Source organism: Temnothorax longispinosus, chromosome 4 (genome assembly GCF_030848805.1).
Source record: "Temnothorax longispinosus isolate EJ_2023e chromosome 4, Tlon_JGU_v1, whole genome shotgun sequence".
NCBI classification, from domain to species: Eukaryota; Metazoa; Arthropoda; class Insecta; order Hymenoptera; family Formicidae; genus Temnothorax; species Temnothorax longispinosus.
In genome coordinates this window covers 160,745-186,858 of record NC_092361.1, presented here as the reverse complement: position 1 = coordinate 186,858, position 26,114 = coordinate 160,745, and the positions used below count along the sequence as shown (strand labels likewise).

At 42.0% G+C, this 26,114-nt stretch overlaps 1 protein-coding gene and 4 non-coding genes across 6 annotated transcripts; 4 read left to right on the top strand and 1 right to left on the bottom strand.

The window, feature by feature from the left end:
- Positions 1–993: 993 nt before the first annotated feature.
- Verm (LDLa and CE4_CDA_like_1 domain-containing protein vermiform) lies at positions 994–9,934 on the bottom strand. Of its 2 annotated transcripts, none has more exons than XM_071775987.1 (6): positions 9,736–9,934; positions 8,699–8,831; positions 7,398–7,528; positions 3,373–3,522; positions 2,165–3,087; positions 994–2,075 (listed from the first exon to the last, which is right to left on the bottom strand). In XM_071775987.1, the coding sequence occupies exons 1-6, from the start codon at positions 9,782–9,784 to the stop codon at positions 1,842–1,844; spliced, it is 1,620 nt and encodes a 539-aa protein (XP_071632088.1). In that variant the 5' UTR covers positions 9,785–9,934; the 3' UTR covers positions 994–1,841. The 2 variants fall into 2 exon arrangements, with proteins under 2 accessions (XP_071632088.1, XP_071632089.1); XM_071775988.1 differs by lacking the exon at positions 7,398–7,528 and adding an exon at positions 7,209–7,321.
- Positions 9,935–23,793: 13,859 nt separating this feature from the next.
- Positions 23,794–23,893, top strand: Trnay-gua (transfer RNA tyrosine (anticodon GUA)). Its single transcript has 2 exons — positions 23,794–23,830; positions 23,858–23,893. It is a non-coding gene; the product is annotated as a tRNA-Tyr (tRNA).
- A 72-nt stretch (positions 23,894–23,965) lies between these two features.
- Positions 23,966–24,066, top strand: Trnay-gua (transfer RNA tyrosine (anticodon GUA)). Its single transcript has 2 exons — positions 23,966–24,002; positions 24,031–24,066. It is a non-coding gene; the product is annotated as a tRNA-Tyr (tRNA).
- A 72-nt stretch (positions 24,067–24,138) lies between these two features.
- Positions 24,139–24,241, top strand: Trnay-gua (transfer RNA tyrosine (anticodon GUA)). The gene is made up of 2 exons: positions 24,139–24,175; positions 24,206–24,241. It is a non-coding gene; the product is annotated as a tRNA-Tyr (tRNA).
- Positions 24,242–25,250: 1,009 nt separating this feature from the next.
- Trnay-gua (transfer RNA tyrosine (anticodon GUA)) lies at positions 25,251–25,348 on the top strand. Its single transcript has 2 exons — positions 25,251–25,287; positions 25,313–25,348. It is a non-coding gene; the product is annotated as a tRNA-Tyr (tRNA).
- The last annotated feature ends 766 nt before the right edge of the window (positions 25,349–26,114 follow it).

Genomic DNA, 26,114 nt, shown 5'->3' with positions numbered 1-26,114 from the left:
TATAAAGGCTGTCAAGCTATATATTTACCAAAAAAAATCTTAGTTTTAGCAGAATCCTCTAAATCTTAAATTTTATTCTTATATATGGCCTCAAGAGGAATCCTCTAAAATCAAGAGGAAAATATTCTAAGCACAATATTTTTACAATTAGAAAAATTTTTTGCATCTACAATCTTGCTCTTCAGGCTCTTCTTAATATCATTTTTTTCTTGTATACAGATTATATCTGTAAAAGTTTTTGCTTAGAATATGAGATTACAGGAATTTCACTTTGTAAATAGAATACTCTTTTTGGGTGTTTTTCTTCAGCAAAAATAGCGTTGTTGCTTAAAAATATTAATTGTTAGTAAATATTATTTACCAGAAAAAGTGCTAGTAAATATTAATAAAGAAACAGCATGATATTTAAGAAAATGAGTAAATAAAAATAAATTTGATAATTATCTTAATATATTAAATATTTCGTAGCAGCGATGAATTTTTTATTTATTTATTTTTTTTTAGACAATGTAAGCCCCTTTTACCTAATTTTAATAAGTCCCTTCTATGATGACCTTGTCGTGGTGAAAATGCTTAATAATATCCTGAAAGAGAAGCTAAATGTTGCATCTCGCAAGAATATACGACGGCTAAATCAAAGATAAAACCAATTCCTTAACATGCAGAAGTTAAAACCAATTTCTTAAAATGCAAAAATTAGAATTAATATCTACATTCTTGCAGAAGTTGCAGAATTAAATGTTGTATAATATGATGCAGAAATCAATCTTTAAAGATTTTTATAGTAGATATTTAGATTTAAACATTCAATTACGGGCTTAAACTTGTAAATATGTTATTATACATTATTTAATTTTTTTACTATAAAGCATCACATCAGTATTATGATCTTTATTATGAGATCTTTTGATATAATTATTATTATATTATAGCGATTATGTATATAAAATATATTGTATGATTGCGGGACAGTCAGTATATAATACCCACATATTATTTTTGTACGTACAGTTTTTATTCGGAGAAATTATAAGGACTAAAAATTATGTACTTATAGAATGTCGCGCGTTGCTTAAATTCTAAGGAGTACATGTTCAGAGAGGCACGGGATGGTACATTTAGTTTTTCGTCTTTCGCTTCACCGGTCGCGAGGTTCTGTTATCGTATATAACTCTCCAGAAAACAACAAGAACGAGAATTGAGGGGGGAGGGGGCAAGGATCCGGTGGTATGTACAAGTAGGATGTCTGCGGAATTGTCTCGTTCTCGTCGAGCATCGATTTTCAAGAGTCGCATCTTAAGACTGTAGCTCACCGCTCTCGTCACACGGATAGAAAAGAGAAGAGCTTTTTCCCGCGAGTTTTCGTCGGCGATCGTACGCGATGGCATTTCCTACGAGAAATCGATACGCGACCATCCTCGCGACCGCATGCGGCGATGTGCGATTTTACCGATTCTAATTTACATAAATAATAATAATAGTTATAGGCGCGGAAGAGAAACCGGGCGTGGTGCGTTTTCCCTCGCGAAAGCAGAGACGCGCTTTGATCCACTTTAACATTAGTATTACGGCTCGATCTTCAAGCGTGTGACCGCTTTTTAATTGTGTGATAAAACGATTCCGGGATCTCCACGCCGAAATTTCGCGCCTCAACGCGCCCGTCGCCCGATTGCTTTCTCCATGTCTTTCAGAGCTGCGCCCTCGTTTCGCGCCGTGGTCGATTACCACATTTTTATCCGACGTGGATTTTTGGACTTGCCGGAAAAACGATCGATCTTTGATAACCGGATCGCGCGGCCGGTCGACGCGTCGGCGCGTTGCTCGTCTCGCGGATGATAAGATCACTTTCTCGCGGAGAAGCCGTCGCCGGTCGGATCCAGCAGCCACGGATAGTTGTTGGGGCACTCCATGCAGGTGAAGAGACGCAGGGTCTCGCCGGGCAGCTCTCTGGTCGTCAGAGGACAGGCGTTGGGCAACGAGCAGTAAGGTAGACCCTTTTCGTCACAGGTCTCCTTCCAGTCCTGGAAATCTCTAAGCGCGGACAGCTCAGTGGGCTGCTGCATCCACTTAATCACCTGGAAGAGAAACGAGATGTGAAACTTTGGATTTTTAACGCATGACGAATGCATCAATGATTGTCAATAATGCAAGCTCGATCTCTCACCTGAACCATAGTAACGAAGTACACGTCGCTCCTGGCGATCATCTCCTCAATAAACTTGATCAGTTCTTCCTTATACTCCTTCTTGCTCTTCAGCCAGGACGCGTGGAAGTGAAGACCGAGTGGTGCTCGGTTGGTGTTGAAATGCCTGTTGAAGTTGTGCCGGAGCAGACGAGCGAATTGCTCGCCGGTCTGGATGTTGGAGCAGGAGTCGACCATGTGACAACCCGGCAGGGACTCGTCGAAGGTAGGGTCGTCCCTGCGGTCCAGCTCGTTCATCACCATCTCCCAGACTGGATGCGACCTCGACGGGCAATTACCGCCGTTGCCGTTGCACTTGTGCGGCATCCTGAAGTACAACGTGTACGGCCAAATTGGCACGCGCCCCAGAGACGCGGTGATGGAGGCGTCGTACACGAAGAACTGATCGGCCATCATCTCGAACTGCTTGTTACCGCCGACCCTGAGGTAGGGCGCCCGCACGCCGATGATGGAGCCATCGGTGATGTTGGCGAAACGCTCGATGATCAGCCTGGCGCCGGCCATCTCCGCCAGCCAGTCGTCGTACGTACCCTGGCTCCAATATTGCGGGTCCTCCTTGTGCGTTAACGAGAACACCGAGATCTCGTGACCGCGTCGATGAAGATCCTGCACCGCCGAATAGTTGGTGTACTTATGAGAAACGAAGAATGTACCGCGAATCTGGCAGCCGTTCGGGTTCTGTCGTTGCCCGTTGAAGATCTCCTCGTAGAGATCGATATTGTCCACGTTCACGGCGCCGTTGAAAGTGATCGTGATCATCTGCGGCACTTGCTGGGGATCGATGTTGCCGGGTATACGGGTGCCATCGGCCGAACAGTAGCAATCGGGCAGGACGCATTGCGTGGGATCGCAATCCGGTGCGCGATTGGGATCGGTCTCCACGGCTGTAACACGAATGTTTTTTTCAATAACATGTATTGATTAAGAATATTAAAATAATTTCTTTACTTAAGAAGAATTTAACTTAAAGCGCCATTATACACGTGTCGAGCCGTCTTTTGATACTGAAGTTATTAAAGACATCATTATACATCCACTTCAATAGCTTAATAATTACTCGACGCCGATTATATTGCGCAACATGATTGTAATCCAAATGTGGGATCGGCTCGCGTTAACATCACACGATCACAGTAGGCGAACGCAGTATTGTACGTTGCAACACTTACTGCAGGCGTTCTCGTCGGACTCGTCCTTGCAGTCGGGCTTGCCATTACAGAAGAGTTCCTTGTCGACGCATTCGCCGTTACCGCACGACAATTTCCCCTCCGGGCAAATGGGTTCGTCGGTCTTGAGGATGGGCAAGACCTTACGCGGCTCTGTAAAACGCAATCTCCGTTAGACGCTCGTCCACAAATTGACTACCATCCAAAATATCGAGCAGGTGTATAGGAATCCATCGAATATCAATAGAATAACCATAGAATGCCCAGTACAATATACACTTATTGCGCTTTCAATCAATCGACCATAACGTATATCAATTAATTACCGTTCAGAGCGCTATTTTCTTTATTAAGTATTGATTCAAACTAAATCGATATCATTAAATTATACCAAAATAGATGAAAAATCTCGTAAAATGGTTTAAGGCAAGTTACCGAATATTATATGAGATTGTTATCATGCTCCACGTAATTCACGTGAAGAACTATAGATATAATCAAGGTATAATCAAGGTAATTAAGATTTCGTAACGGGCACTTTATGGTTATCTACTGAATATGAAATTCTAACTGCTGTTGGTGCTCTAAGTAATTCACTTGACCAGCTACAGGTGTAATCAAGGCCCGAATGCGACTGTTCCCCGTTTATTTACACGCAGCAGCGTAGGAACCGTGTGTCGTTCTACATAATAGACTTGGCGAAAATACGAAGATGCAAGATAAAACTGTTAAGCTGGGGGAGGTCGTGCTGAATTAATTCGTGCCACCCAATTTCCGCAGCCTATACCTTGTCCACCCTAGCGAACACAGTAACATATTAAGTCTCTACTCTGTGTACTTTTTTAACGCGTGGTGGCGGAGTATATACACATAATGTATATATACAGATAGCTCAAGGATTTCGAGCTCTCGCAATTCTTTCGGAGAAGAGAACGCCTTGACGGACGTGCTCGTTCCTACGCCACTGCCCTCCGAATTTCTTTTTTCTTATTTTGATCCTCCGTCGGAATGGCTTTCGTCTCGTCTCGTTTGTCGTCCTCTTTTATTTTCGTCCTCCAGTTTTTTTTTTTTTTTTTTTTTTTACATTTGCCGTCCACTACAAAGTGCACATTTTGTCGGTCAGTCAACGCTTCTCAAAGCTTCTCGTTTCATTATCCACAAAAGGGTAAAATGTATACGGCTCGTCCTGCAACCTCTTTACCGGTTTTCGCAGGAAGACTGTTTATCTTTCGCTCGACGGCGACTCTAAAAGATAAACTTTGACTCGGCATTTGTCTGCCTCGTCGACTGGCAGCGATGCACGCAAGCCGTTATTCGTGTGTATGAGAGAATGAGAGAGGCAGAGAGAAAGAAAGAGAGAGATAAAAAATGAGCTTTGGAAATGTGATGTGGTGCGAGCGAAACTAGAGGAGCGAGAATAACTATTGCAAAATGAAATTAGAGTATAAAGCAGCGTGGGCATGGAGGAATTTGGCGTGTTTGATGATATCGCGATTTTCAGAATTAATTGATGAAACGTGAAATGAATAACGTCATCTCTTTTTGTTATTAACTTGTTTGTTATTAACTCGCATTCGTGAAGATTCAATTTGTTAAAACTCTCCATGTGGATTCTTCTGTCGCTTGGAAATCGATGATTCTTGTTTCCTACACCTTTTAGCTTAATTACCGTAATTGTGATCAAAGGAAAGTTTACCGATCGACAGCTGCGACAGACATTGAAATTACGGAAAATGGACGTGAAAAAGTCGCGTTACCATTTCTCGCCGTCTGACGCTCGTGAGAGACGAGAATTACTGGCGAAAGAGGAGTCTCTCTCTCTCAATGAGATTAACGATCGGACTGATCGCGCGCGAGACTTCAGTAGTAAAAGCAAGCCGGTCAGACGACTGACCGAGTAGCGAGGAGCTACTCCTGTAAAGGAGGCCAGATCGCCGAAGCGAAACCGATCTGGATGTAGAGAGAAAGATCGGCGAACGAATACGTGAAACCTCGTACCTGGAGCGAATTAGGGGGAGAAGGGAGATCGCTAAATGTTAGAAAATTATTGCGTGCCAATTTGTTGACTTGTATTTAAAACTGCAAAGAAAGACTCGTGACATTTGAAATTTGCATCGTTGGCGGTAACGTACGATGCGAAATAAATACCGCGATTATGTTCTAATACTTTTAAAGTTTATCTGATGGTCGTTCGAGGTATCAGAATTAATTTATCTAAACAAGTTCGTACTCAGTGGAATAAGAATCGAACGCAGCGGTGCGTTAAATGGAATTACGTTTTGAAACACCGGTGGCAAAAATCGTGATTATCCCCGAAGTAGAGAGATTATCAATGCGCGAATTGCAACATGTGACTTTATGCACGTCTTTGCGCAAACGTTGCTCTCCTCTCCCCCCCTCCCCGTGATCTCTTACGGCGGAAATCACTTAGCGCGAGATCCGTTTACTCAGTAACCGACTTCGAACGCTGTCACTCAAAAGTAAATGCCTCTGCTGTCGTTAAACGAGATATGTCTAATATACGTTCGCGCGAGATAAATATTTTCGCTACCGGTTATCGCCGCTCACAAGGGAACAGTGTCGTAACGCGGAAGCGTAATAGTCTTCCGCGTGCGCACCGGCACGCAACATAGTGTTAACGATTTGACGACAGACCGACGTTAAGCTGACAGCAAGTCCAGTAAAAAATTGGACGAAACCGCAAGAATCAAATATCACATTAAACGTTCGGTTAACTCAATTGCGGCGAGGGAGAATTAGCGTGAGTTGAAATTGCCTTCCGTGAAAAGAGAGATTCTTCAGCAGAAGGAATTCTCAACGTCATTATAAAAAAAAAAGAAAAGTTAACTGATGCCCGTATAAAATATTTAATAACCATCTTCTAAATAGTTGAAACGAGGACGGTGGACTATTAAACCGGAACGGAATCGAGAACACTGGTCTCTTCGTCCAACTCCATTGGAAAGTGCAGTTTTGTTAGTCATATGCGCGGTGAGTCGTGGAAATTGCATGAAAAAAATATACGGGGAGATAGTTTCGAGGATTCGAAACCGGGTTAGCCGCTCGATGTTTTCACGACCATCGCGTCTCTGAAACGTTTTCGTTTCGCTCGAAACGATGAGGCATAGAATGGAGCCCCCGCTGGGCCCCGATACTTTCGCTGAAAATCGAAACCAATCCCCCATCGAGACTCGCCTCGAGCTTCAGGACGAAAGTCGTCGGGCGAGAAATCCCCGCGGCGCGTCGGGCGTGAAACGTCTCTCGAAAGTATCGGGGACCCGGGCATTTTCGATCGTTAATCGCTCTCCGCTCTGAAAGTACAAATTCCCCCCCTTGTTTCCTCACTCGCGATCAATCTCGCGTCGAATCCCGTCGTCGTGTTAATGCGCGCTTTCCGGTTTAATGGCATTCGCGCGTCGTTGGAAAGTTTCGCATAGCTGGCTTTTTCGAGCCACGTTGCTTACGTAACGAAAAAACGGTTGCGCAATGTCTCGTATCGCGATTAAAAGAAGCGACTTCTTGGTCGTAATTGGGTAACGGCGTTATCGGAACAAAATCGTGATCGATCGCGAAGACTTTCGAGCAATTTGAGAAAATTTCATTTCCAAAAACGGTATCTCTATTTTCATCCTTTATTCGATACCTCTCGATGAGTGTTCAGAGACGTTCAGGGTCGCTCCGCATCGTGGATGCGAGACTGCGTTTAGGTGCGTGAAAACGGTATCATGCGTTAGTTGCTAATGATACGAACGGTGCGTGCTACGTTGCGAGTCTACGAGGGGAATCGGCGATCTGACCGGCGAGATTGGCCGGCCGCCATCGCCGATTCTCCGACTTACTCTCGAGCTTGTCACAGTTGGTGACTTTGCCCTTCCAGTCGCAGGTCTGTTTGTCCACGTCAAAGGCCAGTCCGCTGGGACACGTGATTTGCTTCAGGCCGGACCTTGTACACCTGCCGGAGCCGGGACAGAAAACAAAGGGTGCCTGCGTGAGTCTAAACTAGGGAAAAAGACGTGACGTTCGCTTACTCTCGAGCTGATCGCAGTTCTTCACGTTCGTCTTCCAGTCGCAGGTCTGCCGCTCGATGTCGAACGCGAGACCCGTGGGGCACCGCACCGTCGCCAGCCTGGTCACCCCGATCTCGGTGGCTTTGTCGCACCTAAGATCATTCTCATATCGAAAATCTTTTCGCACGCACCTTGCAGTGTAGCTTCGAACGTGAGCAGTAATTTCGAATTTCCCTTCGATTCGCAAAATAATTAAGCGCGAAATACAATAGAGATGAAACAATACGTTTACAACAAGCAAGTATATGTGCATCGACATATTATAAACGAGCGTTACGCGTTGAGCCATTGTCGCAACGTAATATGAGTAATATAGAGTTTATGCGCTTCTATTGTATTCCGCTGACGTGATTTTAGGTTTTGCCGGTCGTACTCGCGTGAACGAAACTCGTTGAATAAACGAAGGCACGATGATTGCTGTATTAGGAATGCGATAAAGGAAAGCTTATTCGTGTCGACTATAAAAAAATATCAAATGGCAAGGGAAATGTTAAACTGGTCTCGGGGCTGCATCTACCAGATCGCCTTGAGTCCTGGAAAATTTGATCGAAGCATTCTTGATCAGTCACATCCTGGATCAATGAATAACGATTGACGTTATTTTTACCAACCGATGACCTATTGTCATCGACGTCATCTGCATTCCGGGATATTTATTATGCGTTCTATCAAAACCGGGTGCCCTTGGAGCTTATACATTCTCTGTCATGGTGCCGAACGAGAGATAACCAAAATGTCGCATGCGTCTCGCTTCCTGCGATCTTTTAACGGGCAATTAATAATTTTAAGCAAAGTTCTCTTGAACATATGTGTATAATAGTGAATAAAAGTGGGCGAATAGGATTAAATTAGCAAGATTAGAACCGGCGCGATCCGGGGAAAGTACATAGTGATTGAGTCTGACAAGTCTGCTTCCTGGCGACCGGTAGAGTCAGTGATATAAGTCGAGGTACAGGCGGAAGTGAGTCAGCGAGCTAGCTTTTTTTTATATTAAAAACCCGATTCACCTTACGCGATTCCATTCACCCGCGGTCGCTGTAAATTAAACGCATTACATAAAACGATATAATTATAATCATGTAAAGCGCGGAGACAACTTGCCGGTGTTCTTCAAGTTCTTGGAAAACCGGTGCTTGAATTTTTTATTACTTTTTGCGTGAAATAGTATAAGTTTATGTAATATTCTGCTCGGGGACGGTGCTGCACTGAACTGGCTCGATCCGATCCTGTATTCGCGGATGAAATAATACGGCGCGACTTACCTCACGACATCACGACAGTCTCCTTCAACGCTCAAGCGAAAGTATTCGTCGCCCGGCCTGTCCTGACAAAGTTCCTCGGCGTTCGCGTCAAGTCCGTCGCCGCCTTCATCATCTTGCGCTCTGACCTGCGTCCCTGCGGACAGAAATATGATTTACTGATTAATAATGCTCATTTTTTGCGTCACGAATGAGTCATACCATTCACTTTCTATTAAATTCAATTTATAGCTTTTTTGCGTGACAGTCACGACGTTTAATAATAATAAAATTTTTTAGAAATTGTATAAATTATGTTGCAGAATTCAGTAGTAAGGATTCTCGGATAAAGGTTGTCCTAATTTTTAAATAACTTATGCGTTGAAGCTTTCGAAAATCTTTAATGAAAATTTCCGTAGATGATAATAAACGTTGTAGTAGATATTAGGATCAATTGGCGTGATCGAAGATGGACTTCAAAGCGGAATTGAATGTGACATTTCGCACGGGGACAAAGCGGAGATGAATTCGATTAATCGTTGAAAATGTCACGATCGGTTCACGACACGAACGTGCGCTTCGCGATCGCGGATCGAAGGAGGGGTCGGTGAACTCCGGTAGAAGTAGAAAGTCTTGAAAATGTCAGGGCAACGGGGGAGGGGAAAGCGACAGTGGGGTTCTCCAAAGTAGGTTTTATTTCTCTCTCTCTCTCTCTCTCTCTCTCTCTCTCTCTCTTTCTCTCTGTCTTTTTTTTAAATACGCGCTGTCAACGTCGATTTCAAAAATTCTCTCTCATCTTTATTTACAATTTCAATATTTCAATGTCTACTGACGGCATTTTTTTTTCACTTTATTACGCAATATTCAAACTCTTACGATTTCCAATAATTTTAAGATTCATATCTCTACTTCTTCGGTCACAGTTACTTTATTAAAATAGAGATTTAAAAATCAGACTCCAACTTTAATGACTGTGAATGGTGCAACTCGAATAGGCGTCAAGGACGCGACGCGAGAAATTTTTGCACGGTTAAATTGTAAATAAAATAGATAGCACTTACCGGCGAGTAGACACAGGGATCCCAGCAGAAATATCAACTTCGGCGACATCGTCGTCGTCGTCAGGACAGAGAACGTCTGGACAAGCCGCGCCCTCTCCGCCCCTCTATATGTGCACCACTACTCCTTCCCCCTTCGTCGTGGGACTTTCACCTTCCGGATCGTGCTGCCACCTCTCAGGAGGACATCAGCAAAGAAGCGAGGTCCTGTTTATCAGAGAAGACGAAAAATCGATGAATAATTAAATCCCTATCACTGAGAATTTATCTGGAAAAATTATTACATTCGCGATGACGACGTACGAATATTATGATAATATTTAATATTCTTCGTGAAACTTTCAACTTCATCTAACTTAGACGAAGGAAGACATGAACATGGTATAATCTTGAAACCTATAAGTATAATTTCTAAAACGGAGATTTAATTATGGAAGGAAAAATGGAAACCTAGGATTTAAAGGGATGAGACGCGGCTCGAACGTGGGATGGAATGCAAAATTAATCGTTTGCACGCGGATCCTATTTTCTACCTGGCTCCATTCTTTATTCCTTATTTATGTACCACCGACTTTTGCCCGACGTGGAAACCATTTTTAACTCGGCGAATCGGTTAGCAGCTTCTTCTTCGGACAAGAATCGCATCAGGAATGCTGCATAGTAGAATCTAAAAGCTGGATTTATAACGCTGTTTTGGGCACCTAAGTGAATTAGGAGAATCAGCACTTAAAATCCTGATAAGATTTATGTTTGAGCACCGATTATTATAATGGAGATAATCTCTTCAATACAAGTGTGTCGCTGTTCAAGGTCCGAGCCGTGACTTTGATCGCCGCACGTCGAGAAGTGAAAACGGAATCTTTTTTTACGAAGCTTCTTTTTATGATCCTCATGAAAACGTTACGATGTCCCGAAAGCGATTGCGAATGAAGCCTTGCACTCATAAACCTGAGAAAGTGTCACTCGCGCCGCGTTACTTTCATTCGGGAATCACGCTTGACGATGCACTTAAGTGGCATTTTAAGGCGCAGTATCGAGGAGTATCGGGGTATTCAACAAAGTAAATTCAAGGTATAGCCCCGTTAAGGCGACGCGTCACGGCGCCCAAAGAGAGTTCCGCTTGAAAACGGAACATCCGCGCGCGCGCGCGTGGGAAGAGGAAAGTCGTTCGTGCACACAAGAGAGATATAATTTCAGATGTAACGTTCATGCGTATATGCGTGATTGCGGAATCGCTCCTAGCGCACGGAAATTAACTGCCTGCTCGCGATTCCGTGAAATTGTTAATGATTCAATCTCTTTAAGTACGTAACCACGCGATGAATCCTTCCGGAAGAGTAGAGTATTTGTATGTGCAGTGAGGCGCGGCGAGTTTCCCGCGTGTCGAGAGGCGTTTGACCTTTCGGCGAAATCCATTGCCACGGCCCCGAAAATCCGTTTCCTCGAAACAATGTAGCGCCGATGTAGCGTGTAAAATCGAGTTCCCAAGCTGTATCTAAACGTGGGAGGGTCGGACAGAAGTACATCTATTTTTCTAGCGATCCGATCGTCGCTAGATCCTTATTCTAATAGACGCACCTTCGGGGCGCTTTAGAGACGATAGTGATAATCCACTCGACGACCAATAAATTTGCGGTTTACACAGCAAAGTTTATATCTGTGTCGTCGCGGGCGAAATAACATCGCAGGACGCGTACGATTACGCGAGGCATATTTGCATCGTCGCGACACGGCGAAAGACGTTTATTCCAAATTCAGGTTACGAGCGTGCCGCGCGACACGTGCAAAAGAATATAGATCTTCTTCAATGTCGAAGAATAAAAAAAAAGCCATAATTGTATTGCCAGGTCGTTGTATCGATGTCACGAAAGCGACACGAAAAACCACACAATGAAACTCGCTCTAATGCGGAAGATCTCTCGCTGCTTGATAATTGCCCAGCTGAAACTAACGTTTGACTTATGATACCAGAATTACGCTTACACAACGTTGCGGAGAATTCAGTCGCACCGGCAATTATGACACGATGGCGAGCCATAAAAAGCGTCACCGTTATAAACGATTAAAATTTGCATGGAATCAGCATCAATCTAGCACGTATTTTTGTTACGTAATGAGAAAAAGATACATTCGAGCCGTTAGACGGAGTGGTAGTATAAATCGATAATTATTAGACACGCGTAATTTATGTGACATAATTGTTTTCATGCAACGCATATATAACGCATCGAATTTTTATTCCTCGGCAAGCGCCGCAGAAGTACAATATGCCTAAAAACCGGGATATCGTGGAATGAATAAAAATTATTAATATAAATATAAATTTATATAATTATATTTATATTCGTGAATATAATTTATAATATATTTATAAGTATAAAAATTTAATACAAATTTTAACTCACAATTTCACTGACAGAGTCTAGGATTTTGCAAAATTACTAGTAAGATTGTGTAATTTTAATTTATTCCACAACATCTCGTTTTTTGTGGATTTTTCTAGGAATTTTGCAAAAATAAAATACACGAAATCCCAGCGACATCCAGCGACATATACATTTCGGCCAGGTTTTCCTCGGGCATTGTGAGGACCCAATGGCATTTCTAAATGCGCGCTCGAGCCGAGTCCTTGGCGAGATGCACGTGTCGGGATGCCGACGGGGGCACACGTTCACCACCGTACGTGTAATAAATAAATGGGGAATCGCGCAGGAAACCAGTTTTCGTGGAGTTCGCGATGTGCGTGCGGTGTATGTCGGCCTCTCCATTCCGTTCCTCCCCCTTCCTACACGCGCCCCGTTGTCGAGGTGTCCTAGGTGAGCCCGAATGTATTTCTCGTTATCCTTACGAGACCTCGTTATCCGATCGACCTCATCTTTTACTGGTCGACCGGTTGGCCAGGTAAAAGTAGCTGGTCGGTTAAAAATTATTGTGAACGCTCGGATACACATTCGCCTCTTCTAGGTCATACGCGCGGAGAGCAATCGCATTAACTGTACATCGTCGTTTGTTGTTACGAATTTAAAGGCCGGCGTTACTTTCGATGTCGATTTTGCATTTATACTGCTTGCTCCTCGCTGGTCCCACTCAAGTGGGTCTGCGGATTTATGAACAGGCATTATTTGAAGCTTCGCGAGACTGAGAGAGGCATTTCGATAGAGTGCCATAAATATCGCAGACGCTCGAGCTTCTAAACTTATCGATTGCAAAACGCGAATTACTCGTGGCGAAAGAAAGACCGGGCGACGACGAGAGAGTTTTCATTATCTTGTTTAGGACGGCCGCGGGGGTCGCGATAAATGTCAATTGCCAATCGGCATTTCGAAGCCTCTTCTTTCCTCCGCTACGACGGTGCACTGAACTGCAGCTTTTCTTCGCTTGTGTTTTCCCCACCATCCTGTCTTTCGTCGACCGCTCTTACATACGCTCTTGTTCGCTCTCTCCTTGAACTACTGCGGATCTCTCGATAGACGACGCGGGCTCACCTTCAACTCCTCGGGTGCTCCCAGAAAGATCTTAAGAGCGTGTCGCTCGAGAGGTATCAGGAGAACGGCTCTCGTCGCTTTTTACATTGTTTTTTGCGTCAAGCTACCTCGATTATTGCATTAGAAATGCGGTAATTATCGCTGTAGGTGCGATAAGCAGCGTTGCTTAGATCGCGCGGGTCAGTTGCAAGATTGCAACTGATGAAATGTATATTCTAGCGATTACAATCCGATATCTTAGATATCCGATAAGATAATTAAATAGAGAGATAATATAAAATAGGTATCCTTAGATAAACGTAAGCTTTTTTTTAAACTCCAAAATGTATTTTAAATATAATTTGAGGAGCCATGTATTACCTGACAAAGCTTCATCATAATTAAGTAAATTTTTTAATGCTATTTATGACTTTTTGCCTTTCTAAATTCAGATACACGAAATCCTTGACGACTGAAGCTTCAAACCTGCTGTGACACATTGATTCCGGGTTTTTTTTTCATACTTTCCGGTGAGAGCAGGTTTTCTATCGTTAAACACTTCTCGCGTCTTTCCATCAGATTATTGTCGTTCTTGACTACCTGTTAACACTTCCAGTCTTTCAAATTTCCAATTTTTTGTTTACTTCTATTTCTGCATCAAAAAATTAATTTTTGAATGTTAGCCTTTTATATGTATTGATTTATTTCGTACGTTTTTTCAAAAATTGCCACGAGAAGAAGAACCGAGAGAAAAAAAGAGATAAGGAATTGAGACTTACATTCAATTAACTAAAATGTCGCTTAAAAGAGTTTTTGTTTGAAACTTCTACATTGTGAAAATAAAGGCCTTTTATTTTTTTGTACACATAATAATTAATTATTATCTGAAAGAAATAATTTAGTAATAGCAAAAATTTACTTGTGACTTATTAATTTTCTACTTTTTTATTTTTATGTGTAAAAACTCTGATACCCTTTGATAAAGTATCCAACCAAGTCTTAATTTAAAAATAAGTAACGCGTCAAGTTTGACCCAGTTTCCGTTGTTCGAAGGTTAAAAGTATTAAATCTTCTAAAATTAAATTTTCGAAGTAGCATAGCGTCGCAAATTATTACTCTTCCAAACAAAGTTGTGACAAATCTATGAAACTTAATTCAACAATGTCGCAACGTTGAAAAACTGTCGTCTTCGATATCCCTTGATTTATAGATAGATCTTGAAATCCATCAGTGTTCAAATTACCCTCGTTAAACACTATTTCGTACAAATTTAGGGATATTGGAAGCGAAAGTTTCACGCGTTTGGGGAGCACTATTTTCTAATTTATTTTATTATAAATTGTAGGTATATTTATATAAATTGATCTTGATTTATTATATAAATTGACGATATATTTATATAATTTAAGTTAAACCGTGTAAATTAACTTATTTTAACTAGTGCGACGCGTTTTAATTATAGCCCAACAGATCCGAAAAGTCGACCATATCGCAATGCCGGAATAACCAGTGGACAATGACCCGTTCACGGTCAAGGTGAAAATCACGTCGTCCCTGGTATGCGTCGATCATACGAACAATCCCTCTTCCGCCACACGTGACCGGAATTCAATCGTGCTTTGATCTACGATCACTTAACTGACCTGATTTATCCTTGCGTATCGGCTACGCGCAAAACGATCCGAGTTTCTTTTTCATTACATTTTCATACGTCGTATAAAAAAAAATTCAATTCATGTCGAGTACGAAAATACGCTTGCATTATTGCGTTTATTTACAAAATTAAATCTTTCAATATAAACAACGTGATGAAATTAATCTTCTAGTATAATTTGAAAGGTAAATGTCTAAAATATTGGAACACGCGCCAATTGCGAAAATAACGCGTACACAAAAGACCGCAAATTTATCGTGCGTTGCCGCACGCAAATGATAAACAAAAAACCGATTGCCGTGCACATAAATAAAAAATGGTAGCTTTCCAGCGGGACCGTTTGACGTTCTCTCATTCGATACACATTGCAAAACATGTAATGATGTAATTGTTACGAAATAAGGTCGCGGAATGTTCGCACCGCGACTCGCTACGTGCGAAATCTATTTTGCAGCTATATAGGCACAACCGCGTGCAAGCATGCAATTACACGTAATACATAATGGCCGAAGTCTGAGGCGAAACCGCGAAGTCCGTGCGACGCGATTTCTCCTGCGAAGTTTCCTCGTCGATGGAGAATCCCGCTTTGTTCGCCGAGAGACGACGCGACGGCGCGGCGCAGCAGCGGCCGAAGACGGCGCGGCGGATGCCGCTCTGTGGTTCGTTCCTATGAGAAATAAAAGAAAAAAAAACCCTATAAACGCCGATTGAAAGGTAGAAACGACACGGCCACGAGGGCGTGCCAGAAAAACGGGGGAGACGTCGCTGCATTCCCGATGCACCTAAGTAGGCGCGCATAATTATGCGCATCTCGTATTTCGAAACGCTTCTCTCTCCTCGCGGTCGTTATGCGCTGCCGTGCGGCTCGCCTTATCCAGACTTTCCCATCGAAGACACCGACGCTTTCCGACGAGGAAAAAGGCGAAGGCGAAGTAATCGGGCGAATCTTTCCGCCGAAGTGTCAAAACTATCGCCGAGATATTGTGGGAGAATTTCTCTTTCATCCTCGTAAAATTGAATGACAATTCTTCCTATTTTCTTCTCGATTTTTAACGTTAATTCGTACCCACCCTGCTGACAAGGTAATTCACTGAATGCTTAATTTGATATATAAATGGCCTTTTAAATGACAACTCTAATCTTAATTAAGTTTCTTGGAATATGAGAAAGACTACACGTACGGTTGAGTTGAATCATTTCTCGTTTGAACAGGCAATTTAATTGCAAAATCATCGCACAGGAACGAAAGCGGCTCACCTTGTGACTGCAACCTTCCGCCTCGCTTCTCGATCGACGAAGAAACTGTTAAACTGTTTAAACATTTTAATATTTAAAATATATATAATGTTTTTTTTTAGAAAGAGAAGATTATAATATATTATATAAAGTCTCCTCTTTCTTTCTATCTTTCGCAACGCAATATAAAGTTTTGGAAAGAGAAAATGTTTGTCGCAAGAGGATGTCCCGACGGACGATAAAAGCTTGTTTTCAAGTATAATTCTGAAATGAAATAAATTAGAAAAATACATTAACGAGAAAAGTATACTTTCATGTATACGCAAGATATAGATCGTCGAAGAAGAGATTTCAATAATAAATTTTCTCTTAAAATATTCTACTCGAACGCGTCATTGATAATGGTATATCGACGATCGCGATTTTAATGTAATGCAGAAAGCGCGCATTACGGGGAACAGTTCAACAAGAGAACGCGACGAAATAAATTATCAGCCGTTTCCTTGTAAAATCTCATCCAAGTCGACAGCGGAATTTACTCTTTCCCCTCTCTCATCGGCATCCTATTAAATAGAAAACTTTATATTAAGATTAACTCTCGTGGCACATCGCGCCGATAATTACCCAGCCCGGAGCTAATATCACGAGTCGCACGTTTCGCGAGGGAGTTAATTAAGAAGATGGTATTATGAAGAATCGCGTCTACGTGGTGTTTGCATCCTTTGATAATGGATTTCAAAGCAGTTCTCTTTAAAAGGAAAAAGTTGCTTATTATCTTCCGCGATGTTTCTTCAAATCGCTTTAGAGATCTCAATATGAATGACATTTTAATTAACGCCGGAAGAGATTCTAGGACACCGCGTATACAGGGACGCGGAATAATCCAGCGGGGATTATTTCTTTTCCGACGTCATAAACTTTCTGAAAGAGAATCGCAGGAGAGAAATTCTGTTTGGAAAGGTGTACGTCGTCGTCCGATCTGTTCTGTGAGGTGAGAAGGAAGGTGGTTCACCTTGCACAAACAGCCTTCCGTTATTTATCGTAATTCGCTTCACGGCCAGCGGCGCCTATCGATTCCCTTCGGCGACGGATAGAATGCGTCGAGACATAAGTAGCGCTTTCTTCGAATCACCCGTGTCGGATTTGTCATACGCCGGGAATTCGTTCCTTTTCATTTTTCCGCCATTCGCGCGAAGGACACGGCCGTATTTGGCTCGAGGTACGCGACGTAGCTATTCTGACAGCCGCCGCTGCGTTGGAATCTGAATCGAGACTCGTATTACCATTCAGAGAAATCGGAGCATTACAGGCAATTGAGATGCATTTGTAATTTCACGAGGGAGAATTTAGAGAACCCGATATATAATAATTCTATTATATATTTATGCTTATTAATTAGGCGCTTTATATTAATTATATTATTGGCCTTTGATTATTTCCTACTTTCCGTGGAAGTCTACAAAGTTAAGCGTTAAAGTTGATGTCAATTTTGTCTACCTTGTTTCGTATATCGCTTCTCATGCGACTCACGTGTCAACCGGATGCTTATTATGCACCGAGTCATTCCGAGACAAAGAAGAATAGCGTCATAAGGATTTTGCTACGTGGAAGGTTAAGCGGTGTTTTCGAAAATGTATATTGTCACTGCTGCCATTATCGTGTGTACAAGCAGGATTAGCTCTCCCGGGCTTTGGAACGTGCGTTGTGTGCACTTTTTCGCGGCCAAGAGAAGCTGTTAAGAAAGAGTCGCTAAGGAGGAACGGTTGCGCGATTCGAAGAAAGTTCATACAGCGACCCGAATTTTATGATCCACCTTTCTAAATCGACCTCTAGATCGTATTGCCAGTGTGTCGACAGGGCCGGTTTAAGCCGGTACACCTTACACATCTTCAGCTTAAAAACAGAATGACATATCGGATTTTATCGAATAAAAAAAAACAAGAATAAAAGAGTGCCCAGAATATTAATAGAATATGACAAAGGTTCCTAGTTTTAATTTTGCCGCGAGATATATAAAGGTCTTACGCCGATCCTGTGCGGATTTTTCTGTGGGCGATAAATTCATAAGAGCAATTTTCAGTCGCAAAAAAAATATCAAGATATTTGTGTCGTAATCTTCTCTCTCTTTATGTATTACTTCATATCACAGTTGCAACACTTGTATTCTCAGAAATTAAGGATCAATCTGACGTTACATTTCTCTTTTCCTTTTCTACTCTTCATATCGAGTTCATGTCCATTTTAAGAGAAGTCAAAGTAATTCAAAGCACATAAAAATAGTGAAATTGCTAAATCCTACCAAAAAAGTAATTATTTATTTTTAAAATAAAAATTTTTCCGTTTCGTTAAATATAAATAAAAAATAATTTGTAAATTGAGAAAAATCGATCAACTTCCACATAGTTATACAAAAATATTTTGTACTAGTTTTTTAACACACATTTCATTGTTCGTTCTTTATTACTCCGTTTACGCCGGAAAATCGTATTTCATGCTGAAAAACAAGCCGCAATCGTATATCTTCAATGTCGTTTGCGTAAACGTGTCACGACTATGCCTTATCTACGAGGAAGCTATTGATCGATCGTCGCGCGTGCGATCAAACGGCTATCATAGATCGCAATCTACTTGACATCCCGGAAATCTGCCACGGACGGTTCCACGTTATTCCTGCAAATTTCTCCGTGATATCCACGTAACTTAACCACCGCTAATTACGTCTCGCTCAGCGACGTGCGACGATATGCGACGCTCGTATTTTAAGTGCACCTATTAAGGTTGTGAAATTTGTTTTCTTCGCTATTGTGAAGATACATCAGCGCGGATTAAAGTTGATTTTGTGATACACAATAAGCGGCAACAAGTTGATTCAAGACGTTCGCTCAAGATAATCGTTCAATCAATTATTATTAGAGATTGCAATATTTTCTCAGAATATCAGCTGCACCTTAGGTATCTTAGAACCGTTTTATGATCACCCAAATGAGTGACCACCTTGTCACGCTTTCGTGAAGAAGAGCGATATGCGTCTCTTCAAGCTGCGACGTTAGAAATCGCCGGTGAAATTTAATTGTTTGTACTGAAGATATAAATCACCTGAAGGGAAAATGGAGCAAGTTGCGCTATCATTTTTTTTTTCGGTCAGCTTGTACATTAATCACGTGAACTTTTGACTAATTGCATTCTGTCAGAAATATTTGTAATATTTATTTAACATTAAATATCCATTTAGTCGAACTTTGCGGCGTATTTTTCTACGTAAAGAAAGTACTATAAATTCTGTACGAGGCGCATAACATTTTTCACTTAAAATATACTGAAATTTGTTCATTCGGTCCCGAGAGAGTTACATTTTTATGCTGACACGAAAGCGTAGATGTTTTTCCGCGTTGCCGGATATCTCGCAAATCGGCATTTATAAGGCCGTACCTCTTTAATGCTCAATCTTTAATTTTTATAAACCTTGCGCAATTTATCCTCGTATCGACTGATCGAATGGCCGGCTCCGATACGTGGCTTGAGCCGGTCGCACGGTTTTCGTGGAATTCCTGATTTTGTAATTCCCTGACGGCCTGGGACGACCTTGCCTCTTGTCACTTTCACCAGTTCGTCCGCAGGGTCGGACGAGGTTAGGTGGTACATGGTGCCCTGGATGAAGGACCGAAAGTAGAGCGAAAATGAGTGAGAAAGAAAGAGAGAGGAGGGATAAAGAGAGAGAGAGAGAGAGAGAGAGAGAGAGAGAGAGAGAGAAAGGAGAGAGAAGTAGAACGCTGCCACGTGCAAAAGGTCCATTTGTGTCGATGGAATTGTGCACATGCGTGTACGCGCACATGTATGTGCACACGTGTAACATACACCACGGTGGTAGGGAACGGGCGACCTTGCCCCTGAGGAGATGCCGTAGTACGATGCGCAAGAGGAGGCTGAGGAGTGCGGTCAGGGTGTCTTTAGAACGTGCTATCGATCCGCGAAGTTCATAGTTCTTCGCCAGGCAGATCCGGATCATTGACGATTTCCTGAATCAGTCTACGATCTCACGCCATTTTGAGCGATGAAGAAAGAAGAAAACACGCGAATCTTAAGCGTCGTCTACAATGGCAGCAGGAGTATGCAGCTAGTAAAACGTAAAAGCAGTAAGCTACTGTAAAAATCCCATTAGTCAACAATTTACTGCTTATGTCTTACTGTATACTCCTGCTGCCATTGTAGACGACGCATTAAAGAATCAAGAGATACAGTATAGTGTCCAACTACACGCGCAGCGCGAGACCGCCCCGTCTTTACGCGAGCGACGAGTTGCGAGTAAGATAAATGTATCAATGCCTGGACACGTACCTATGTCTGGACATTTTTATCATTTTAGTTCTTGAATAAGTTATGACACGAATTAAAATCAAAGAATCAAAGATGAAAATATTTTTCTTGTATTATATTTTTATCTTTGATTTCAATTCGCGTTATTTAAAAACTAAAATGATAAAGATGTCCAGACATAGGTCTCAAGTGTTACATTTATTTTACCCGAAAGATTTTGAAATCTCAATAACGAGTGAACGGATCAAGTTCTAAGTAGGTTCAATCGATAGCTTAGGGTCGATTTATATAAGATATCATGTTACGGGAGAGAGAGAGAGAGAGAGAGAGAGAGAGAGAGAGAGAGAGAGAGAGAGAGAGAGAGAGAGAGAGAGAGTGATAAGAGGATTAGAAGGCGTGAGCGAAGAAGCGCTTCAGTTTTCAAGAAAGTCTCGCTTTCCCCTTGTCTACTTTGCATCTAAATTGTCATTAGATTAGATTCTGCAATCGCTTCGTAGCCGAGTGAAATAAACTTCTACGATGAGAAAATAGCTTCCCTCGATAAGCACGAGAAGATTCACGATGCGTCGGTTATTTTCGTCGGCGGACGTTAACGGGACGAGAGAGAAAAAGAAGGAAAACAAATAGGAACGTTGTTTAGACTGTCCCTGAGAGTTCGGGGGGGGAGGGGGGACACGCGCCGATCTTATCTATCGCTCATTTAGCTGACGTGGTGGATTTTCTGGAACTTCGCGAACTTAATAGCTCGGGAATCGGGTGTCCTCGCGGCTGGGAGCCTCGAAAGACGGGGCGGACGTGGTGATTTACGCGCTGCATGGCAGCTCGAGGGCACATAACACAGTCCCGCCGGGAACTTTCACTGTCAAACGTCGTACGTCATGTAATCCAGGGCCGAAGTCGGTGTTGCAGCCGGGGATCGGCGGGATAAGGAGGAGGATTTCGTATTATCCGCGCGGATCTCGGGAGGATTCGTCGCCGCGCCGCGCCGGGATCGACCGCGGTATATTCTCGTACGTGCACAAGTATGAGAATGACCCCGCTTGTGCGAATAATGCGACGATGTCGCAACGACGGCGACGCGACTGAAAAATCCCGTTACGCGGCTCGCTGTACAGTGCGGTACGTTTACGGTCAGCGATTTAGCGCCAACGCCTGTTTGCGCGACGTTTTATGTTCGGACGCAAATTGCATTTTATTTTCGTGATGCGTTTATGCCCCTCGCACGCTCAGACAGATAGATAAAATTAAATTTTCTTTCGCCAATATCCTGTCTGCTATTTATATTTTTTATGATAGATCTTTGGTCATTAGAATTTTGCTTCTACTAGAGAGGACCTGCAATCAATATCAAGTAATTGATTGCGCGCGTCTTTTATGCGTGCGGTGCGTTATTTAATACCGCAGTACTTGACTATTTAGTTCTTCAGGCAAGAATGATGAAGAGACAATCCATTACAATCACAGTCCACTTTGTTCGTGATTCATCGGCTAATGCGAACGTATATTCGTAGTTGAGAAAATCGCGTGACGCTTCTGTGCTTTATTCAATCCGGGCGATTATTATGCGTCGCCTTCTGGCGAGTCGCTCTCTCGTAAGATCCTCCTGCGGATAATAAGAGGTGTCGTAATAAACGTAGGTATCCCGTTACACCTTCGATGTACATTCAGTGACATTAAAAAAAGAGAGAGAGAAAAACTCGTCGAGTGGGGAGGACGCAATGGTTACAGAGAGTTGAAAGTTGAAAGCGACAGTGGAAGATGCCGCGAGAGGTTCTCTCGTGCCATTCTCGAATCCAATTTTGTTTTCATCCGTGAGTCGATAAAAATATCCCTTCACACATCTCGATACTTCACACAGAGATATATGTCTGTAATATCTGGTAACGATCTACGAATATAATGTCGATAAATTCTTCCGTTAATATAAATGTATAATACGCATATACTAATAAAAAAGATTAGATACGCTCGCACCTCGAAGTACAAATGGGTTAATTAAGAAAAGTTGAATTAATTATCTTTTCCACTATCTAAAGGTATTGCGAAGTTAAATAGAGATATCAATCGTGAGCCCATTAACAAACTGCGGCAGTCGCATAAGCCTCGGGTCGCAAACGGCACGCTCTCATGCCTTTCACTGTGAGATTTCTTCCGATATCGCGTCTCGATCGCCATTAAAACGCATGGAAATATTGGAAATGAAAGAAACCCGCGGAGCAAAGCCGATAACAAGGCCAGCGCCGCTCGATCGATCGCGAGAAATTTGCGCTCTCGTGACACTGACGAGCTCGGTCTCGAGGTCGTGTAATGCACTTCGCCGTGGCAGCGATCGCTCGATCGATCTTCCGGTCGCGTCCTTGTTTGTCTGAGAGGAAGCCTTGGGTCCAGCCGGAAGAGCGGTTGACGCGCGAACGGTGAATTGCTTTCCCTATTGCAACGCTGTCATCTCAATAGCCAACTGTCCATTTAGTTGTCCGTTTTTCCGGAGACAACTCGCACGCCGCGGAATCTCTTCTCGAAGGAAAGCGGACGGAATGTGCGTGGGTAATACGACGAGGTGTGGCAAGTACGATATGCGGCTTACTCGAAGATTTCAAACTATACCGATTCAGCAACGAAGGCCCGCGAAGCGGGATCCGCGGGCGTGCTTCGTCTTTCAACGACAGACAATGAACAAAGTAGTATACGTTAATTAAGTCAGATGAACATGATAAAGCGCAATTAAACACCGGGAAAAAGTTGAAAGGGAATGGATTAACGAGGTCGCGCGCGGCAGCTAAACTTGTTCGGTATTTTCGAGCAGCTGGTTCTCTACCGCGCTGGTGAAAACGCTTCCAGCCACGCTCGCCTTTGCCACGAAATCTGCATAATCACTTTCCATCGAGATTAGATTTTCCCTTGCCGAGGGCGGATTTTACCGCCGCGAGATTTTCCATCAGGTCGAATTGGTCACATGCCGCGGGGGAGTTCCACCTGACAATTTATCCCTGCTGTCTTCGGAAATGGCGGCTTCACACAATTATCCCCGTTGTTTGGCTCGAATAATCGGTCCGGCGATTCGACGGGATCGGAGTGCATGGAAAGAGAATTTCGTTCGTCCATGCGGAACGCTCGTGTAACGCCAGTAGCGGGATACGGTTTATTATTACGCTCTCTACCTGTCTTACGTCGACAGTGTTACATTAATATATCGCGGTAACGCACCGGGACACGCCAAGCCGAGCAAGAAGCGATTATCGCCGCTGCGACAATGTCGTAAATTTACGTCGCTGTTTTGCAAATGCATTTATCGCCGATTTCTACACAGTTCCACGCGTGCTGACACACTCGCGGCTATCTGGTTTTTTTTTTTTGGTCAATTATGATGGCGAAATTAAACGCAATTAACAACAGCCTTCGATAGCTCAGTTGGTAGAGCGGTGGACTGTAGTTGGTGCATCGTTTATGCAAAAGAGACATCCATAGGTCGCTGGTTCAAATCCGGCTCGAAGGAAATCTTTTTCTTTTAGTTCCTTTATAATATTCTTTTAAATAATTGGACACCTCTGAAGAAACAAACCGCAAGCCTTCGATAGCTCAGTTGGTAGAGCGGTGGACTGTAGTTGGTGCATCGTTTATGCAAAAAGAGACATCCATAGGTCGCTGGTTCAAATCCGGCTCGAAGGAAATCTTTTTCTTTTAGTTCCTTCATAATATTCTTTTAAATAATTGGACACCTCTGAAGAAACAAACCGCAAGCCTTCGATAGCTCAGTTGGTAGAGCGGTGGACTGTAGTTGATTTATAATTGTTTATGCAAAAAAGACATCCATAGGTCGCTGGTTCAAATCCGGCTCGAAGGAAATTTTTTTGTTATTTGCTACAAAGTTTGAAAGTCGAGTTTCAAATACTCACTTGTTAAATTTAATCTAATTGGATTATCCATTTAAGAAAAATTATTTAATTTTTGCTGGAAACATATTTTGCTTCTTGATTTTTATTTTTATTTTTTCTTTAATTGTTTTTTATTATCTGTATTTTAATCATATATGAGAATTATTTCACATAAAAATTGTGTCTTCTAATGGAATATTTTTTCTAAACGTAATATACTCATAGATTACCCACATTTGAAAAATTGTTTGAGATGTATCAATTTGTTTATCAATTCTATTTTATTTTATTTTTATTTTTATTTGTCAAGATATAGATTTGATATCACAGTCTTCTTTATGGAGCTAATATGGGATATTTTATAAACAAATGGCCAAATTTTAGTAGCATATTTTACACATAATAAGTATGAAAAAAGTCATACGAACATACTCAGAAAGAACGTATTTTTAAGTCCCAAGCAATTCACATGATTTTTTTCATCTTTACAGTGAGTAAAATATATTCATAAAGTTTGACTACCTATCTCTGAAATGTCCTGTATATACGTATTATCTCTTATACTCTCAGTAGAATGTGGATTGTAATTGCTCATATTTAAATATAGCCATCCAATGGTTTCAATCCGACTCGGAGAAATTTTTTCACTATTTTTCTTCCAAGAATTTCTTTTTAAAAGTATTTAATATCCTATGCAACGTTGATGAGAGCGGAACAGATTGTTATTCATTCTTTTACAGGCAGATACATGTATCTTCTATATCTTTAATAGCTTCATAGAACGGTAGACTGTAATTGATTATTTTTCTAAAATATTCATATTTCATTAACTTAAATTCGACTTGAAGAATATTTTATTTTACATTATATTGTTTATAATTTAAATATATAAGACGTAATGTATTAATATTTTATTTTGATAGCTATAGACAACATCTCCGACAAGATCTGGCTTATTTAAGTTGTCTTCATCATAAGCCTTCGATAGCTCAGTTGGTAGAGCGGTGGACTGTAGAGGTTTAGAGCTCCATTCAGAAGAAATCCATAGGTCGCTGGTTCAAATCCGGCTCGAAGGAAACGTTTTTTTTTTTATCATGATAATGCAGCTTCTTTAATTTAGTAGCAATTTGCAACAGTAATAGTATATTATCCTACGTTTTATTTATTTAAAATTATTTAGTTATTTACAGTATTTTTTATATAGTACAGTATAATTTATATGGAGTTTTAAAAAAAATATTATATTATGTTTTATTCGTATATGTCACAATTGACTTAAAACTTCTTTTTATATAATTCTTTTGAATATTAATCTCATACTAATATAAAAATAAAATACGCAATTATGTACTTTACTCTAAACACACTTCGCAAACTTATCAGGTTTTATTTCGAGAAACTCATATCTCTGTTGACAAAAATATCTGTTGTTTTCGCCAAGTGGATTTTATTTTTAAATCATCCGTCGCGATATCATCGGCTGGGTGAAATTAAGTATTGCGAGAAAATCTCTGGCCCCGCTTCCGATCTCGTCGGGATAGGAGAATTTCAATTAACGGCGCGGAGATAGGCCGGCACCGATGTTTATCTGCATACGCCCGACTGAAAACAAGCCGCGACAAACAGACAGACGAATATCTGGTCGCGTCACTCGCCTTCCGTCACCTACTGACCTAGTAGAAATCAATTTCACCGACCCACACCGTTTCTTCGTTCGGCTCGGCTATCGAGGCGCGCCAGCCGGCCGGGCCCGCCGACCGGGAGAGCAGAAGTTATTAAATATTCCATTATCGGGATTCTTGCACTTGCAAGCGGCTTAACGGCCCGGCTCGCTCTTTGTTT